Consider the following 18,848-nt stretch of genomic DNA (forward strand, 5'->3'; position numbering starts at 1 on the left):
AGTCCCTCATGCTTCATGCTTCATGCTCTAACAAGTACAGGACATTTACACTTCATAAAAACATGCTCAACTATCCCAAATTGCGCCATAAGCAGGAATGCCTCTTGTCTCCAACCCGTACACTACCTTCTTCGTAATCTTCTCGTTTGCGATGATGATGACGGCCTCGGCTTGGAAGCTCTTGGCTAGGTTATAGCCCATTTTGACCAGATCCGGACGGCCGGATTTCTTGGTGTCATGGATGACTGCGTTCGGAATTCGGTCACTGATTGTTTGGCAGAGGGCTTTTCCGAATGTTTCTTCTGGTTGCTTGGTAGACCAGATGAGCTGTGTCGCACAGCTGGGGTTTTGGATGTGGCCGAGCACTGGCCCAATGCCTGAGCCAGTTGCGATGAGAACGACTCGGTTGAAGAGGGTCGCGATGCGCATGACACCACAAGTCGGCACGCCTCGAGTCCAAATATGGGAGGGGCCGTTTTGAATGGTCGATTTGGTCCAGTCGCCAGCGTTACTAACGACGAGCGAGTAGCCTTTCGGCCTGCCGTTGACGGCTTCGGGAGCGGGAATAGTGGCGAACGAATGCCACTCCATCAGAGGCTTGTACGATAACCGAGTGAATGATCCATTGACGGGAACCGTGTAGTCAAAGTGCAGCCTGATGGCGTGGTTGGAAAGAACCTCGGCTTGAACGGGAACTTTACGGAGGAACATCCAAGAAGAGGCGACACTCGCGGTAGCTACAGCAAGTAGCCAGAATGGCACCGATCGAACACAAGCTTGACCCAAAGAGGTACCAGCTGGTGCGCTGTCCCGGGTGATGAGAACAGTTTGAGCCCAGAAAAGAGCAAGCATGGTCCAACCAGCAAATCGATGCGTCTTCTCAAACAGATCGTGGTGGCGCTTCCGCATCGAGGGCCAAGCAAGCGCGATCATGCCAACGAAAAGGGCAGAGAGGACCCACGAGATGGTCTTGGACTCAATCGACTGCGTACCCCAGTTGGCACAGCTTCCATACATGCAGGCAATATCGGCAATGTTGGACGCCAACAGCCACGCCCCGGCACTGACAGCCGCGCCAGAGTGGACACCTCCAAGATGATAAATCTTGGCGCAGCGAGACCTGATCCAGAGGGGCCAAGACTTGGGAACGCTGCAGGTGATCGTGTAGAGAGCGTTGATGACGAATTCTTGGCGGACGAGAACAGCAGTTGCCAGGTTGATCGCCGTGATGTTGCCCAGCCACTCTCGGCTGATTCCGGTGAGGATCAGGGCGATGGCTGCCGAGATGTTGAATAGGCCAACTAGGGAGAAGAGGCGGCGGTAGATGATGAGCGCTCTATAGCGCAGACCGCGTGTGTGCTTGCCATAGTTCTTTTCAGGGAGGGCTTTCTCGAGATCAACCTGATGGTCATCGATAAGAGTGGCATCGGATGAGTCGGAGAATGTGCTGAACTGTGTGGCACTTGACGTTGAAGAGTCGGACCGAGAATGACCCAGATGGACAGGCTGAGGAGCACGAACAAGACCAAAGGGAGTCTTTTCGTCTGTTGACATGTGCTTGACGGGAGACGATGCCGTCAACCTCAGCGCCGTTTTGTCGATCTTTCCGTTCTGCGTCATGGGCAGCGTCTCAAAGAAGTGGTACTTTGTCGGTATGGCATAGTAAGGTTGGCGACTCTTCAAGTGGCTCTGAACTTCTGGAAGATGACAGCCGAGGGGTGTGAGGAAGGCGTGTATCTCCCCGTCAATGAGGAGGGCGGACGCAGAGTCCACTGCAGGACATGAGTTGAGGCTTGCAACGACGCCATCTAGCTCAACGCGGAAGCCCTGTTGGTGGTTAGTATTGGTGGTTTGGTTGGTTGGTGATAGATACACACCTTTACTTTTACTTGGTCGTCGACGCGGCCGAGGATGTGGAGGGTTCCGTCGTGGTTCCACTGGCAAAGGTCCCCAGTGTTGTACATGTTGGAACTATCAAGGTGTGTTAGTAGATGCACCAAGAAGCGAGCTTGTAGAGACCTACCCGTCTTGAGCGAATGGATCCAGTCTGAATCTCTCAACCGTCTTGTCCGGCAAATCCACATAGCCGCGGGCAACACCTGCACCTCCAGCCCAGACAACGCCAACCTCACCGACAGCAACAGGAGAAAGGAACTCATCGAGGATGTAGACATTATTTCCCGGTGTGGGTCCTCCGATTGAGAGAGGTTGACCTGATTGGTGAGGTTGCATGGTGTTGACAATTGTTGTCTCAGTTGGGCCATAGCAGTTGAAGTATTTTAGGTGAGATGCCCAGAGGTCGGCAAGTCTAAAGACCAGTTAGACAAAGAATGCTGGTAGAAAAGGGACAACATACTTTTGTGAAGAGGGCTCACCCGCGGTGGCTGCCACCTTGAGGTTCGGGTAGTCTGAGGGGTTGTATTTGGCCAAGATACTGGGTGTGCAAATCAAGACTTCAATCTGCAGATGGATTAGTGACTGCTGAACAATAGAAGACGAGAGAATACTTACTTGTTTCAATGCTTTTGACCAGTTGGAGCCACGCATCATGAGCGTGCCGCCGTTTGACAGACAGCCAAGGGTTTCCCAAGCAGCTTCACGCAAGTTAGCCACCAACCCTCACCCAAGTTTGATTTGAATTACTTACCCATATCAAAGCTGACATTCAGAACTTGACCTACACACACGCCAGAAGAGATGCCCAAGTTGCCAGGCGACTGGCACACGAGGTTTGTTACGTTGCGGTGAGTGACGTCTACCCCTTTGGGTGTCCCTGTAGTGCCTATATCCCGTCAGCAATTAAGTACTTGCAAATAAGACTTGTCAAACCATACCTGATGTGTAGATCACGTAACATCCGTCATCCGGGTTACTCAAGGGCTTGAAGTCCTCGAGACTTGTGGCGTCTTGCTCAACTTCGTCCATGTCGTCAATGACAACGACATTGTTGACTCCAGCATCGAGTATACGATGAGCAGTGGATTTCAAAGCCAAAGCAGTGCGACCACCAGTTTGTTTCAAGACAAACTGTAGTGTCTCTTCTGCCACGACAGATCCATCTAGAGGAACGTACTGAGCTCCGCATGACAGGATAGAGACGATACCAACAAGCATGCCAACACCACGTTTCACAACAAGCGGCACCCGATCCCCGGGAACAACTCCGAGGTTCTGAAGCCGCCGGGCTAACCTAACACTGCGTTGAGCCAACTCTGCATAGCTGATCTCTGCAGGAGGTTCGACCGACAGGTCTCGGGCCGCGACTGCTGTGGGCTGTGAGGAGGCATGGTGGTAGAAGGCTTCGGTGATGGTTGAAAAGCTAGGCCTACTCGAGGTACCTCTTGTAAACGAGATGGGTACGGCCGAGCCGAGAGAGACTGAGGGCATAGATGGCTCCATGCTAGCTGGGGGTGGGACTTTCGATGAAGTGCTCATACAACAAGATGACGATCGACGCCAGGTAATAATCAAAGAAACTCAAATTGCTCGACGTGCAGGTCGAGGAGGAGGAGATTGGTGTTGATGATTTAAAATTAATTGAGTGCTCACGTCCCTACACCACAAGAAGCCCGTTCCTTAAATAGCCAGGCCTCTCCGCTTCTTGATATGTCCCTTCCCTCCCGCCAGCCTCCCGCCATGAACTTGGCACACACTGTTGGGAAAAGAGGGCCAGGCCGTTGGACCAGTCAGCTGCACGCGGTCCGAGTCTCAGCTCCCGCCGCCCCCCGGGGGAGGATATGCGTCTTTTTTTTTTTGCTTGTTGGTATCGAGATTTGTGAAAACTGATGACCAAAAGGGGACCTTTGCTCCGCCTTGATCGGGTAAGTGGTGTTGGAGGGGGAGACGTCTACGCCAGGCTAAGCGCACGCGGGCCAAATAGCGTCGAGGACACTAACCAGTTTGGAGGGTATGCCACATGACAATGCGGATGGCTGTGGAAAATCATTCGATGGCTGAACAATGTTCCCGACAAGTACCTGAACATGGAAGCTTCCCCAAGATGTGTGTGTGTGTATAGGTCGCCCGCTTTGTGGAACCCCCCTGCAAGACGACACCCACATAGGCCAGAGACGGTTCCATGACCGCGGATACAAGGGTTGCCAAGCATTCTCCAGCAGACCGGGAACTGCAGGATCGTGCTCCGGCAGCTGCAGAATCTCACATGAGCCGAGGGATGGCAGGGGTGTGGTTTGTCTCGGTGGGGTTCTCGGGGAGGGAGATGCAAGGTGAGATTTTGTTGGCTGTTTATTGGGTTGTCGAGTGGGAATTATGGCTTGGAGTTGGAGCCCATATAAGCAGGATCAACCTTGCAAGTTGCGCGTCTTTTCATTTTCAACTTTGACATCTTCTGAACTGACGACCAAAAGCATACCGCCAACTCTAAGTGCAAGGATCTTCTGAGCTACTGTAAATGGTTCGCATCACCGCTTGAACTGACACCGAGCCGACGGATTGACAGGCCCGAAGATCGACACGACGTCGACGGCCGAAAAAGAAACGATTTGCATCGACAATTGCCCGACGCGGGTTGTGCAGATTTGATGATCCACGCACCCCCAACCACCGCTTAATCAGAAATGCCTCAATTCAGCGAACCGAGACACACTTTCCGTTCCGAGCACGCCTGCGAGCCTTGTTGGCCGAACAATCATTTCAGGTGTCTCAGTTGAGCCTGCGCTGTCGCGGCCCATATCCACATTGATCGACGCAGCTAAACCGCGTTATTGGCGGACGCGACTATTTGAGCCAACACCGCCCAAGATGGACCCGACCTTTCAAGTCGATTGCGCCAAGTTCTTGTCTGTCTGTGATTACTATACCTTTGTTTTACACAATGAGTGAAGATCTGGTCATTGCTTCAACTCCGGTTGACGGAGTCAGAGTCCTCGCCTTTAACCGGCCAACCAAGCGCAATGCCCTCTCCCAGCAGCTGATTACCGTGTTTCTGGAACAGCTGCAGGAAGCATCCCGGGATCGTGGCGTGCGAGTCATTGTTGTCACTGGCAGCAAAAGTTTCTTTTGCGGTAAAGAGCCCACATCCCACCCATGCACATCTACACTGCCATGCCATGCCCTGCCCATGCCCTGCTCCACACACCAGGGGTACCACCACCCCGGCACTTGCGAAAGTTGACTGACGTGCGAGTAGCGGGAGCCGACATCAGCGAGATCTCGGCTCTCGATGCGGAGGCCGCGCGGGGTCGTCGATATCTAGAGGATCTATGCACGGGCATGAGATCCGTGCGGAAGCCCGTCATTGCGGCAGTTGAGGGAATGGCGGTGAGTGGCAAATACCCTTTTTCGAGAGCAGATCTTTTGTTCAACAGACAGAACAAAGAGACTAGCCTCGGATCTAATGTGGAGTACCACGTACTGATGATTGACAGCTCGGCGGTGGCTTCGAGGTCGCTTTGATGGTGAGTCGTGATCTGAGCCCCCCATGACAGCTGACAGCTGAACCCTGACGTTGAGGCGTCATCCCAACCCAAGACATGCAGAGAGACACGAATGATGCTTGCTGATAATGCCCACCACCGTCACAGTGCGACCTCATCTTTGCCGCTCGAGATAGCCGCTTCGGTCTGCCGGAGGTCACCATTGGTCTCATCCCTGGCGCCGGAGGCACCCAACGACTGACCAACGCCGTGGGCAAGTTCAAGGTATGTTGGCACCGCATCTTTTGGCTCCGGGACGGGAAGCTGATATTTTTCCACTATAGGCAATGCAGATGATCCTCCTCGGGAGGCCCATCTCGGCAGACGAGGCCCGTTCCGCTGGACTAATCGCCGACGTGTACGACAACGGGAGCGTGTTGCACAACGTGCTCGAGACGGCAAAGAGCCTCGCCGCTCTGAGCCCCACGGCTCTGTCCTTCGCCAAGGAGGCGATATGCAGATGCAAGTACCCGGCACAGCACCCGGTCCTCCCCTTGTTTGATATTCCCGCGCTGACACGGTACCTAGCGGATGATCTTGGATGTGATCACGACTTTGAGAGGAGCTTGTATTACACTGCGTTTAGCACGGCTGATAAGGAAGAGGGTGTGAGGGCGTTTCTTGAGAAGAGAACACCCGAGTGGAAGTCCAAGTAGCCTATTTCGGTCTTGTTCTTGATACTTGAAAGGATCTTTTGTTTGGTCACACAATGAGTAATGGGCTTTTTGAGTGGGGGTTGACGGGATATCTCTGTCTGAATGTTACGTCAATGCCCAGGTTCAAGGTGCATGCTCGTTCCGTTGGTGTTTGATGCAACGCGTCACCAGGGACCGTGGCATCGGAAGGGTCCCTGTTAGGAAGGTCTTGATAAACTTTGGCCATAACCTGTATCTGGTCGTAACCAGGAGTTGCACTGACCATTGCTTAAAGAAGAAGCCGCGGAGATATACGGCTGAATGGAAGGTGGTATTGCACGAGGCCATCTGCACTGATGGCGTAGGTAGCATTTTTATCATTTGGTAGCATTTTATCTTCAACAGCCTTGAATTTTGAGGCGGCACGGCGCGTCCCGTCGGAACGGAGTCCCGTGTCCCCGATGCGATAACACCAGGAAAGCAAGCGACGTCGCGTTCGGGCAAATAACCTTAATTGACTATATTTTCTCGGAGTATAATAGACTCGATGCATTACCTCAAAGGGATCGTGAACATGGTTTCTGCTTTGGAAATGCAAATGTTGTTTTGACGATGCAATGCTCGGAGTCGGTTGCAGACATTCGGACCCAAGACGCCCCCCACGGGTTGTTGGTTGACCTGGCGAGTGGAGTATTCACTAGAACAGGGCTGATGGAGTCGAAAAGGCCGAGACCAAGCCTTCTTGGCAAGCGCCATTGACACGGAAACATGTCATTCGTGATGATTCAGATCGGGGATCCATACTCAGCTGGACACGGCTCGTAGCCTCTGTCGATTTGACGGAGCCTTGTCTCGCTTGCGGATCTGGCCGACGTCACTTCTGATTCCAATGTCAACAGACTTGACAGTTACTATGGGACTGGGTTTCTACCGAGATATGCCGTGGATTCAACATTTCTCTATGGCCTTGTAATTCGTTCCACGGCATTTTAAGCAAGTTTTAATTCATTCCTCTTCATAACAATGCAATTTCACCTCTGGCATTATTGAATTCAGAGTCCACTGGCAACGCTAGTCGTGCCTCTCCGCTTGCTAAAGCGAACTAGTTACAAGGGATGGGTTGAACTAAAGAATGCATGCCCTCGTCAGCAAGTACAGATATGGCTATTATAATTGAAAAGATCAATGTCTCATACAGACAAGCAGATTTCAGGGATCAAGATAGACGAATAAACCTAGGATTGCTGTGCCCGTATAGGTTAGCATGGAATCAAATGAAATGGGCTTTCCACCAAGTATTAGCCCTCAGAATTCACATAATTCAAGTTCCGGCATATACATACCATACAAACGAATATCATGGTCTACCTTAGATTGCTGTTTCTTGATTAAAGGGGGCGTACACAAGTTGAACGTCACATGTCGGGGCCATCATCAACCTTCTATCACAGACCTAGGAGCAGCTCCAGGCAAAAAAAGGAAGAAAAAAAATCACCAACTGGAGTCAGGAAGATGGTTCCTCACATCAACTACCTAACTCACTGAAAATAGGGGTGGATCTATGTTGTCGTTGCGGGCTATGAGATCAGACCCTCCAACTCATTCCTCGCTTCACTCTCATCCAAATTCTGAGATTGAACTCGCGTGCATCAACAGGTAATTCGATGTTACACAATCTTTATCCTCGGTTTTATTCACCTATGGAATGTTTTACACGTTTTATTTGTTCCAGAAACCAAAACCAATGTCTAGTCTCTACATCAACCTCGGTCAAATCAGCCCATCTACATTCCTGTTGCCGAGACATATCCGCATCAGATTTTCCCATCTGATACAGGTAAGAATTTCGTTTAGAAAACGTATGACTGTGACACTTAGCAATATTTCACAAAATTTGTTGTGGGCGTGTACTTACCAGATCATGCCAGGCCACTCCGGCATATTCCGATTCACTCTTTCCATAGTGCTCGAACCCGAGCTTCTGGTAGTAAGGGACAAGGCGGTCGTAGGTGAGAATCGAGATTCTCTCAGCCCTGCCAGCCTTCTTCATCTGGCCGATATACGCCGCCACGAGCGCCTTGCCAAAACCAGACCTCTGGTACTTTGGCGAGACGGCAAGCGCGTGCAGTGCAATCGTTGTGCCATTCTTCTTATGGCCAACCTCGTAGTCGGCTTGCGGGTTGGCCTTCCACTCCGGTGGACAAGCCATGTCCTCATCCCGCACAGGCTTGTTTGTTGACATTGTGGAAATGACGTGTCCAATCAGGACATCGTCGTCTGAGGCACCCTCGGCGATGATGGGGATGTCTTGAGGGGCTTGAGCGGGCAAATCTGCTCCAGCGCGAAGGAAAAGACCGACGCAAAGCTCAGGGCAGACGGTCAAGCGGTACTCGATCTAGAACACGGTTGGTGAAGGACTCTACACGTCATCGTTTGGGCGCTACCTTTTCACGAGTGGCCGCCTCTGCGGGCGGGAATGCTGCCGTCTCGACGACGAGAGACCGTTCAAGGTCGTTGATGTTAAGCTGTCGGACGTAGAGCGCCATTGTGAGTGTAGAATGCGTCGATATGGTCCTCTCGCCGATGAACGAGGCTATTTTGAAGCTAGCTCGGTTATCTTTATATCATCGTCTTGATGCATCGAGTGGGGTTGCTTCAGTGGGGCATGTCGTCAAAGGCGCCCTTAACTTGAGCACTGTCTCCTCACATGGCGAGATGAAGCCCTGTGATCGGAAGAATTATGTAATTGAGTCTCGAAGGAAGCGTTTCGTGTTTCTGGCTCTACACGAGGTCCTCTTTGAAGTTGCGATGTCGGAATTTTGTTTTGTTACGTTGGGCACAAGTCATGCTCATATTATGCCCAAAACCACACTCCTTGCTGATGCCTGAAATATTCTCTTCAGCTATATTAGAATAGAGGGAGTAAGAATATTAGAAGGGTAATCGTAAAGGAGATTTAAGAGAAGATGGGAGCCAGTCATGTTAGACTCATATCTGTCTCGGCCACTTTCACCGATAGAACCAGCCAAGGCTAATAAGAGATTGCCTGCCTCGGTAAAATCGTTGATCAAGTAAAAAGAGGACCTAGAAGAAGTCCGGCCTTCCATGTCCCTCGAGGTACTGGTGACAAGTATTGACTTTCCATCGAGCCTCGTAAAGGTTGCAGCAAGACAGCTGTCCGTCCGAGCGCGCGAACAGACATCAGCCATCCATCAGCCCGCGGGATTTCTCGAAATAGACGAGAAAAACGGTTTTCCTTCACGTGAATTCCATTTCTGGACTTTGAGTTTACTGGTCGCCTTTTCGCCTTCCTCAAATGGGCTTCGTCGTCATATCGGCTTTAGGGCTGAGGCGGACCAAGTCCTCCGTATCGCTTCTTAGTAGATCAAAACTATCGCTGCTAAGCCGACCGCAAAGGTGCTTACTTAACGAAGGTGGATATTATCGCAGGCAGAATATCGGTGAGGAAATTGAATACTCGGACTGCGGAGATCGGTCATCGATAAATGGTCGTCATTAGAGTTCAATAGCTCCCTGCTTCAATGCCCAGAGATGCACTGACATTTTAAGGCAGAGCAGGATCAGAAAAGCTACGTGTACAGAGATAAGAGGCCATAAATCAAGGCCAAATGACCGTTTCCCAGCCATGTTATTGACCGATATCGTATGATTTTCCAGTCTTCTGATTGATCTTCGATGCAAGAGTGGTCATGCACCCGCTGTCACTTGGACCGACGCCACATGGGTGAGGCTTGCATATGTCTGCCAATAGTGCCACGATATGTGCACATTGGATAGTCCGTGTGTTGCTGGCAGGAAACGTGATAGGGTTGTATTGTTAGCGGTGATAGGACCCTGCTTGTCGTATCGCTTACCGTCGGATTGGCCTCTTGCGTCACCGAGATTCCAGATAGCCACCCGTATAACTTAGCATATCTTGAATTATACGCTTAATGGCCTTGCATAGGACTTGAATACTATATGTTATGAACTTTTTATTCCTGCGATGTTTTCCCATTGGTGAATTGATCTTGGTGAGATATGTTGGCAGTGTTGAAAACTCTCAAGGGATACAAGAATCCTAAGACCTCACCAAGAATAGCCTACGAAGGAAGAGATACAACTTCGAAGAATGATTTGGATATCATAAGAGTCTATCCGGGTCAATACGGGCACCGCATCATGAGAGGTGATCAGATGTATTTTTTATGAAGAAAAATGCCAAGATGTAAGGTAGTTTAATACCCACAAGGCCGATCATAGAAGTCATATCAACTCGTCAACAAGAGCTTGCTGCGCCTAGTAGCTCTACCGCCCATACTGCTCCCTCGTAACAGAGTTCATAAAGGTTGTTTGCGCAAGTCGGAAAGTGTCAGGCTGCACACTGGAGCCATTGGGGTTGAAGTAAAAGTTCTCTCCGTAGCCACCGCCCGCCTTGTACATAGGCCACTTCTCAACACCGCGGACTTGGTTGGTTAGCCAAATCATTCAACTAGGAGACTTGGAGAAGTTTGCTTACTGCCGTGGTTGTTAGGGTCGAGATCGTTGATGAAGCTGATCCACATGCGAGTGACGAGCTTGGCCAGCTGGAGAACCTCCTTGGAGGCACCTGTGAGAGGGCTCTGGCCCTTGGCATAGCCGAGGCCAATCCTGTTGTAAAAGACGTAGCCGATCTCAGTGAAGTGAGGAGTACCGAAGAACTCAACTACAAGGATGTGGTCAGCTTGGAGCGATGTAAGATGCTGGCAGCCACTTACAGTTTTGGGTGTTAGGTGACTCAAACAAGTACGAGTACGCAGTGGCTCCATTCTTGGACCAAGCGTCAGTCCTCAGACGCCTCCACGAAGTGAAAAGCTGATCAGTTTGCAGAGCAATGACGCGCTTGAACTGGGCCCCGACAGGGCCATCGGGCCTCACGCGATACGCAGCGGGCAGACCGAGCGCATCAACGTTAGGGTACAGAGCCATTAGGATATCGATGGTCGCAGCATCCGGACCGGCCGAGGCGATGAGGTTCCTGACCTCCTCATCGGTGTTGAGACCCCAATTTCCGAATAGTGTGCCTTCGTCGGCATTGGTGCCAAGAAGGATGGGCACCTTCGTGAACTTGCCCTCCTCAAGAAGCGTTGACGAGTAGTCGGGAATGAAATCTCCATCAACAACGGGGTAAAAGTTACCGGGAACCAGGACACTGGTCGCGTTGAGTTTTTCGAAAGGAACACCTCGAAGGCAGGCAATCTTGTCCTTCTTCTTGTCGCATCCGACGGCCTTAACGATGGTGTCGTAGCGCTTCTGGGGGTTAGTCAGGTTCTTCATGTCAGTTCCATCAGCTCCGGATTGGGCAATGATTCCGTGGAAAAGGCCCTCATCCTTTCCTCCGAAAGCAGTAGCCTGGTAGCCGACGTTGCCACCTCCAGCACTCTCACCCCAGATGGTGATTTTGTCAACATCGCCGCCAAAGGCAGCAATGTTCTCCTTGATCCAGTGCAGGGCAATGCGCTGGTCCTTCAGACCGAGGTTGGCGATGCCGGCGTCCATGATATCCTTGCTGGCCATGAAGCCCCAGAAAGAGAGTCGGTCTGTCAAATGTAAATGATAAAGCTGCTATGCGTGAGTCTAGATGCTTACAGTCAACAGAGACGGCAAGGAAAGGCTTTCCCATCTTCACAGACTCCTCCACAATGAAACTCAGGTTGTAGACACCATTGGCGCTGTAGTCCATCGACCAACCTCCACCGTGGATGAAGACGCCAACAGGCAGCAGCTTGTCATTCTTACCGCGTCCTGACTTTGCCGGGCGGACAATGTTCAGGGTCAGGCAGTCCTCGCCGAGGGTATGCGGCCAAGCAGGGCTGTTCTGTAAGATGTCAGTAACTATTGCACTGATGGCTGTGATGGGAATGACTTACTCCGTATCCGACGCAAGAGTCAGCATACTCGGTTGCCTTTCTAGTCTTGAAGGTTGTGTTCAAGGGTTGAGGATTCTGGAAGCGAAGAGATCCCACAGGAGGTTGGGCGAAAGGAACACCGAGGAAGAGATCCTGGTTATATGACGCGACGTATTTGCCCTCATAGGTACCGTTCTTGACCTGCACAGTGGGCGGTTGCCTGGTAGCAGCGCCAAGGGTGCCCTCGGCAAGCACAAGGGCTGCCGTGACAAGTTTTAGAAGAGAAGCCATCATGTAACTACCCCGGGTGTGAGGATGCAGCTCCCAGTTCCAAGCGGCGGGGTCACTTTACTTTATAGCTTCATGACATGCGCCCTATTGTCTCCATATTGCGTCGTTACAATCCTGGCAATCCGAGTATAACTAGGATTGCGGATTAATGTAGCCGAGTATCCCCGGGCAAATGCGTGATGCTGAAGATCATTCATGGAGCATGCTAACCACTCTCGCTATAGAGCTCGACTTGAATTTGCGGAGAAGGCGCTACAGGTTTCCAAGGACGTCATATTCAAAGTGAGCGTAGTATCCATCGATTCTCCGTCCAGTGGTGGTCTTTGTCACGTCACGTTGACTTTGGTTAACCTTGCTCGGCCCATTTGCCGAGGTTAACTGCCGCTCTACCAGGTACGCCAGGGTCAGCTTGACCGACGCAGGTCTCTTTGCCTGACTAAGAGTGACCCGATTGAACGGACATAGCTGCCCATGGGGAAAGGAACTCTTAAGTTGCGGGGGGTAGCCACGGTCATGGGGTTGGTGAAGGCTTCTCCGCATGTGGTGTGATAAATCAGGACGAGCTGGTGGAGGAGAAGAAGGCCTTTTAAGTCTTCGGAACCCATCAGGCAATCCGGAACGCACAAATGGCATCTGTTCCGAGAGGTTTAGGTTCGGGATCCACGTGCTAGCAAGATATAGGAATGGTCTGTGGCTCGCTTGTGCAAGGGTAGCAGCAAAAGCGCTTAGGTTTGCCTGACTAGGAGTTTCAGGCCCAGGTTCATGACTAGGGCCAACACGAAGGGTGCTTCAAGCTTCTAGATTCACTCCAACAGTTGGAGACGAAAAGCTCGCATTGGACGAAACAAGACCCGCTCTCCTCCAGGGGCTGAAGGCGAGAGGTGAGAACCCAATCGGAAGGCAAAACCTGCTCTCTCCGCATCCCGAAAACAAGCTTACCCGGAGTCGGTTTCTTGCGGGGAAGATCTGGGGTTAAGTTTGACTTTGCATATTTTTTTATATATCACCAAAGATCTGCGCATCGATGTTGATGCCATCATCATCCAAGGTTGCACCTTCATCTGAGCAACAGCAGCATCAATCATGAGTAAAGACATTGAGCCAAAGGCCCCAGAGGCCATCCAGCTGGAGGAGATGCCCAAGAGCGCGGTTGCGGCTCTTCCTCCTAGCAGGGCCAACGAGAATCTCGTCTGGCACGACTTTTGGGAGAATCGACGCGTCTTGATGTTCTGTAAGTCATGTTGAACAAAAATGCGTGTCTTCATCAAACTGACCGCCAAGGCTTGATCATCTACCTTCTTCCCGTCAACTTTGGCTATGAAATGTCCATGACAGGAAAACTCCTCGCCGTTACTCCTTTCGCCAAAAAGTTCGGATACCAGGCTGGTGAGGCCTGGGTCGTCGCCGCTCACGATCAGCAAATTCTCAACGCCGCCGCCACCGTCGGAATTTTCACCTCTGCCTTTGCGACTGGTATTGTTAGCGACTTTATCGGCCGAAAGAAGACTATCATCGTTGCCTGTGTCATCTGCCTCGGAGGAATCATTCTTCAGTACTTTAGCGAGTCTATCCTGATGCTGTTTGGGGGTAAGGTTGTTTCGACTTTCGGTTTCGGTCTTGGACATTCGCTTGGTCCTGTTTTCGTTGCTGAGCTTGCGCCTATCAAGATGCGAGGTTTGTGCTTGGCTCTTCTGGTAAGTATTCTCGAAAAAGCCAAGTGCCAGGTGTCCTATGCGTGGTGCTAACAAATCTAGAACACCATGATCACTCTTGGCCAATGGCTCAACTCGCTCGTCGTCTTCGCCTGCAAGAAGGATCCCTCGGACATGGCCTGGCGTGTTCCCCTGATCACCCAGGTTATCCCTCCCGGACTTCTTCTCCTCAACCTCTTCTTCCTTCCCGAGTCTCCTACATGGCTTATCATCAAGGGCCGCCGTGGCGATGCTGCCAAGGCCTTCCGACGATTCAACGGTGACGGATTTGATGTGGATGCTGCTATGGCTATTGCGACCGTCGCCATTGCCAAGGAGGAGGAGGCCAAGAAGGCGCAGGAGAACAGCAAGTGGCTTGAGTGTTTCCAGGGCACTAACCTGCGACGAACCACTATTATCATCATGGTGTACCTTTCGCAGCAGTTCATTGGCATTGGTTTCATCAACGGTTATCTCACGTAGGTTCCCAAAGATCAACAACCGAAGCTTACATACTGACAATTAATAGATACTACTTCCGTCTTGCCGGCGTCAACGATCCCCTCGCTATCGGTCAAATCGCCTATGCTATTCAGCTCGTCGGAAACATGTGCTCGTGGCCGCTCATCGATCGCCTGGGACGACGACCTCTGATCGTTGGTGGATGCTTCGTCATGACTGGTCTCTTGCTCGTCATCGGTGGAATCAGCACCATTGGCTCCGGCCCCAGCTTGTCTGCGACTGTCGCTTTCATGGTAATCTGGGGTTTCCTGTACCAGGCCACCCTGGGTGCTGTCGCCTACAGTGTCGGTGGTGAAACCGCTAGGTGAGAATCTCATCAGCCTGAATACCTACTCGAGCAAAGCTAACATACATGCTCCAGTGTCCAACTCCGACAAAAGACCTACAGTATCAACATCATGGTCTCGACCGCCTTCTCCTGCCTTGTCTCCCAGGTCATGCCCTACCTCATCAACACCGACCAGGCCAACCTCGGCGGCAAGGTCTGCTTCGTCTTCTTCGGTCTCTCGGTGCCCATGTGCATCTACCTTTACTTCTGCCTTCCCGAACTCAAGGGCCGCAACTACGCCGAGGTCCAGGAGATGTTCGAGAACCGCGTTCCTGCTCGCAAGTTCAAGTCGTATGTTGCCGAGGTTGCGCTGGTCAACGACAACAAGGAGCAAGGAAAGGCTTAATTGGAAGCTTCCAATTGTTAAATAATACCCGTACACACCATCTTCGAGCTGTATTGGCTCTGGCTTAGCTTGCAGGAAGTAGTTCAAAGCGATCAGATACATAGTAATGCAAAAGAGAGATCTTGATCGAAGTAGAAACTGGGAATTTCAGCGAAAGAGGCAATCTACCCTGCTATCCCGCGACTCTTACCTCCCTCAATCTGAGTCTTCCGGCGCCTCTCACTCATCCGTCTTGAGTGGCTTTCGGCCATACACCATGTGCCTACCAGATCTCACGTTAGTACTGCCAGTAGTTACAGCCCCGGCGCACTCACATGTCTCCGCTGCCAAGATGCTTGGGATTTCGGATAATAGCCCGCATCTTGGAAACAATATCGTCCACCTTCTCGCGACTCCAACCAAGGATCTGCCCAATCGGGTACAAGGCAAAGCCATCCAAGCTCAAGTCCATGTACAAGCCAACAAACTGGCCTTCCTTCTTGAGTCTATCCTCCTTTGGCCAGCCGCTGAGAGGAATCGTGATGATCTTGTGCACAATGTCTTCGAACCCTGCTTCTCGGGCAGACTGCTCCATGATGCCGTCGGTGACTCTAAAGGTGCGACCGATCTTGTCGCCGGCATCGAAAAAGAGCCCGGCCCATTGCTTGAAGGTTCTAAGACGACATGAGCTCGGTTATTTACACTCTTTCACAGAGGTACCCACTCGTTCTCAGCCACCGACTTGGGGTTCTCACACTTCAAGTGGATATTGGGCTCGATATGCTGGAACCAACCACCAGGCTTCAGAAACTTGAACATCTGCCTATACAGCTTTGGCCAGTCATCAAAGGCGCCATGCAGATAGCGAACATGGATAAAGTCGAATGAGGCAGGCTCAAAGGTCCAGTCCAGCTGAGCATCGTCGATCTGAAACTTGACATTCGGAGGCGTCCAGGAAGGCTGAGTTGGCGAGATGTCGACGCCAATGACCTCGGCAGATGGGAACTTGTCTGCCATATCACTGATTGGTCAGAAAGGCTCTAGATCAGGGTAGGGTGAGACTGACATGGCCCATATTCCGGTTCCCGTTCCGACATCCAAGATGCGCTACTTGATGGTCAGAACATGCATGTCTCGGCATGAAACCTTTTCACCTGGGGATTGTCGCCTAGTGGAACAGCGTACAACTTGTCATCCAACATCATGGTGAGCCACTCGTGCCTACACAGCAGTCAACGGATCGACCCGTAGTGAACAGTTCAGTGAGACTTGCGCTACGTCAAATGCCTCGACATGCTTTTCGTCATTTGGTGCCCTTGGGTGAGTTAGTATTACTAGTTCGAGGTGTGAAGATTAATACGGGTGATTACCAATAGTCTGTTGTGTTGGAGCTCTGGTAGGTTCGTCCTTGTATCTTTCGATACTCGTAAATGCTCGAGGATGCCGATGCCGTGGACGAGAACGTGCTGATCTCACGGTCAGTTCATGTTCCCTTTGCATACAATAAGGTTTTTGGACCTCTCCACATCATCACAAGTGTCATTGTCATCCCGGCCAGTGACCTCGGGGTCCTACACGAATTAGCACATGCCGAGGCTGCACTGGATGCCCGCGAGCGAGATGCATACAATGGCGATACCCTGGCGAGTCTGTTCCTCGTTGCTCATTTTGGATAGTGTTGCCGCACGCTCTGGAACAGCAATGGGGATGGAAAAAACACGCACAATACGGCCGAGATATCTGGTGAGCCATATAACCACGTCATGCTTCGAAGAATCCCTCAGCCAAGGCTCCACGCGGGGAACCTGCCTCATTCGTGCTACATAGCAAGGATAAATAGAGGTTACCCAGCAACTTCCTGATGACTCTGGTTGGACAAATGCAATGCTACCTTAATTGAAGACCTGATTTGCCGATCTCCTCGACAGACATAGCACCTTCCCCTTTGAAAGCGCGCGGATGCCGGAGCTCTTCCGTCGGGTAGGTTTCCTGAACCGCGGATGATGAGACAAGGCCTGTGCTTTTACTCCCGTGAACGTGATACTCCTTGCCGACCTTCGCATAATGTGCTGCGCCAACCGCCGAAGCCTACGGCGATGCCAACTATGCCCGCCGTGCCCGAGACTTTGTACAGCGAATTGACTGTTTGACATTTATAGGTCGTTGATAATATCCCTTACACCCGCGAACGAAAGCTCATCAAGAGTTTCCTCGTAAAGCTGTTTCGCGAGACGCAGGCCTTCAGTCTTGTACACAATAGGAGCCATTCTGTGAAGTGAAAGTCAGTTTAACCAATGCGAGACCATAGCGGGCATGTGGTAGCGACTCACGGCTGAACTCTGGCGTCTTCGATATACTGCCCATGGGCTTGATCACCGAGCGTGGTAACTGCGTTCACAATTGTGCGAGCTCCAACAGAGCATGTCCGACTGAACAAGAAGGAATATATGTTGAAAGCAAAGCGGAGAGTGCCCTGAAACTCCCGCGAAATTTGTGAGTCGCCGCAGAGTCCGGGATTCGCGCAAGAGACGGTCACCTCGGACGGAGACACATGCTTAGAGAGCTCAGACAGAAACAGCTGCCCAAAAAGCTTTGTTGTACAATAGCGATCCATCAAATCCCATTTTGGCATCTTTTGTTTAAACGCCGATAGAAGAGGAGTTGTGTTTCTTTCTTCGAACCTGGACCACGCGGCCATGTCGGATGATAGAATGCAAATCTGACCAGGGCTGCTTCCGGTTCTCTTCCCCTTGATGATAGGCAGCAACAATATTGTCAGAAGCATAGTGGACAGGAAGTTTACTTGAAAGCCTTCCTCAAAACCGTTTGCCGTAAATGATTCCTCTGCTTTCTGTACCCCGGCGTTGAGAATGGCGATATCAAGATGCTGCAAATTTTCGGCGCGCTTTGTAAAGGTCATGATGGATTCGTAGGATATCATGTCCAGTTTCCAAACTTCCACGAAACCTGATGGAAGATTACGGCCATTACTGAGCTCCTGGCGGGCCCTTTCACCCTTGGCTTCATCGCGTACCGCAATGATGACTTGGCAGCCCAGGTCGAGAAGCTGACGTGCTATTTCTAGTCCTAGCCCGGTGTTGGAACCTGTGGCTATGGCCGTCTTCCCACTTAGGTCTGCATCGCAACGTGAAACCAATGGGGGCGTGATGAAGAGCTGGCGGTAGTAGAAATGAAGTTGGCTTGCCCTCCACTCGGGTGAGATGTCAAAGGTCGTGGCCATGTTGATGAGCTGCCCTCTGTCTCTTGGAAGATGAAATGTGTTGGAGATCTGGAATAAATACATTGTACATCATCCCGATCGGTTACGCAGGTGGCTGATTCATGCTTATCTCGTCTCCGCTCAAAACAGGGTTTGATCGACGACAAAACTCCGAACCCTCCTTCGTGAGGACGGCTTTGCTCCATCACCGCCGGCTATAACGGCCCTGCTGTCAGTCTCTCCGTCCCCGTATAAATACATTTCTCGCAATGGTTACCTGAAAGAGGCTCCTAGATCTCGAAAGGCTGCGAAACGATCCTATGGGTAGGTGAGAAAGCCCGACTTCCAGCAATGCCCCCACACTCCACGCACAAAGACCTGCATGACGTAGTCGAAGCGTCGATCACACATCCCGCCCTGCCCGACTCGTAGCGGGTGTTGGACTGGGGTTGAACAAGGCGTTATCGGCCTCGATCAGTGCTGACGAAAATGTTGACGTGTACACCTCAAGGA

The 18,848-nt window shown here is 51.4% G+C and overlaps 6 protein-coding genes across 6 annotated transcripts; 2 read left to right on the plus strand and 4 right to left on the minus strand.

Moving 5' to 3' along the window:
- Positions 1-66: 66 nt before the first annotated feature.
- LRP88_14779 (uncharacterized protein) lies at positions 67-3,435 on the minus strand (the record flags this gene model as incomplete). The annotated part of the gene is made up of 6 exons (XM_083251114.1): positions 67-1,827; positions 1,878-1,971; positions 2,024-2,308; positions 2,357-2,594; positions 2,648-2,782; positions 2,835-3,435. 6 exons carry the CDS (start codon positions 3,433-3,435, stop codon positions 67-69), a joined length of 3,114 nt encoding a protein of 1,037 aa, XP_083093149.1.
- A 1,399-nt stretch (positions 3,436-4,834) lies between these two features.
- On the plus strand, positions 4,835-6,091 carry LRP88_14780 (ClpP/crotonase-like domain-containing protein; the record flags this gene model as incomplete). Its single annotated transcript, XM_083251115.1, has 5 exons — positions 4,835-5,024; positions 5,150-5,280; positions 5,388-5,417; positions 5,544-5,660; positions 5,720-6,091. The coding sequence occupies 5 exons, from the start codon at positions 4,835-4,837 to the stop codon at positions 6,089-6,091; spliced, it is 840 nt and encodes a 279-aa protein (XP_083093150.1).
- A 1,864-nt stretch (positions 6,092-7,955) lies between these two features.
- On the minus strand, positions 7,956-8,616 carry LRP88_14781 (polyamine acetyltransferase; the record flags this gene model as incomplete). The annotated part of the gene is made up of 2 exons (XM_083251116.1): positions 7,956-8,465; positions 8,515-8,616. 2 exons carry the CDS (start codon positions 8,614-8,616, stop codon positions 7,956-7,958), a joined length of 612 nt encoding a protein of 203 aa, XP_083093151.1.
- Positions 8,617-10,378: 1,762 nt separating this feature from the next.
- On the minus strand, positions 10,379-12,249 carry LRP88_14782 (Alpha/Beta hydrolase protein; the record flags this gene model as incomplete). The annotated part of the gene is made up of 5 exons (XM_083251117.1): positions 10,379-10,536; positions 10,590-10,775; positions 10,828-11,649; positions 11,699-11,927; positions 11,980-12,249. The coding sequence occupies 5 exons, from the start codon at positions 12,247-12,249 to the stop codon at positions 10,379-10,381; spliced, it is 1,665 nt and encodes a 554-aa protein (XP_083093152.1).
- Positions 12,250-13,383: 1,134 nt separating this feature from the next.
- On the plus strand, positions 13,384-15,136 carry LRP88_14783 (uncharacterized protein; the record flags this gene model as incomplete). Its single annotated transcript, XM_083251118.1, has 5 exons — positions 13,384-13,480; positions 13,531-13,943; positions 14,004-14,419; positions 14,470-14,766; positions 14,824-15,136. The coding sequence occupies 5 exons, from the start codon at positions 13,384-13,386 to the stop codon at positions 15,134-15,136; spliced, it is 1,536 nt and encodes a 511-aa protein (XP_083093153.1).
- Positions 15,137-15,355: 219 nt separating this feature from the next.
- On the minus strand, positions 15,356-16,320 carry LRP88_14784 (S-adenosyl-L-methionine-dependent methyltransferase; the record flags this gene model as incomplete). Its single annotated transcript, XM_083251119.1, has 5 exons — positions 15,356-15,398; positions 15,451-15,789; positions 15,840-16,136; positions 16,182-16,222; positions 16,270-16,320. The coding sequence occupies 5 exons, from the start codon at positions 16,318-16,320 to the stop codon at positions 15,356-15,358; spliced, it is 771 nt and encodes a 256-aa protein (XP_083093154.1).
- Between the last annotated feature and the right edge of the window lie 2,528 nt (positions 16,321-18,848).

The sequence above is a fragment of the Fusarium phalaenopsidis genome (genome assembly GCF_050370095.1).
Source record: "Fusarium phalaenopsidis strain FUZ10S chromosome Unknown contig_32376, whole genome shotgun sequence".
Classification (NCBI taxonomy): domain Eukaryota; kingdom Fungi; phylum Ascomycota; class Sordariomycetes; order Hypocreales; family Nectriaceae; genus Fusarium; species Fusarium phalaenopsidis.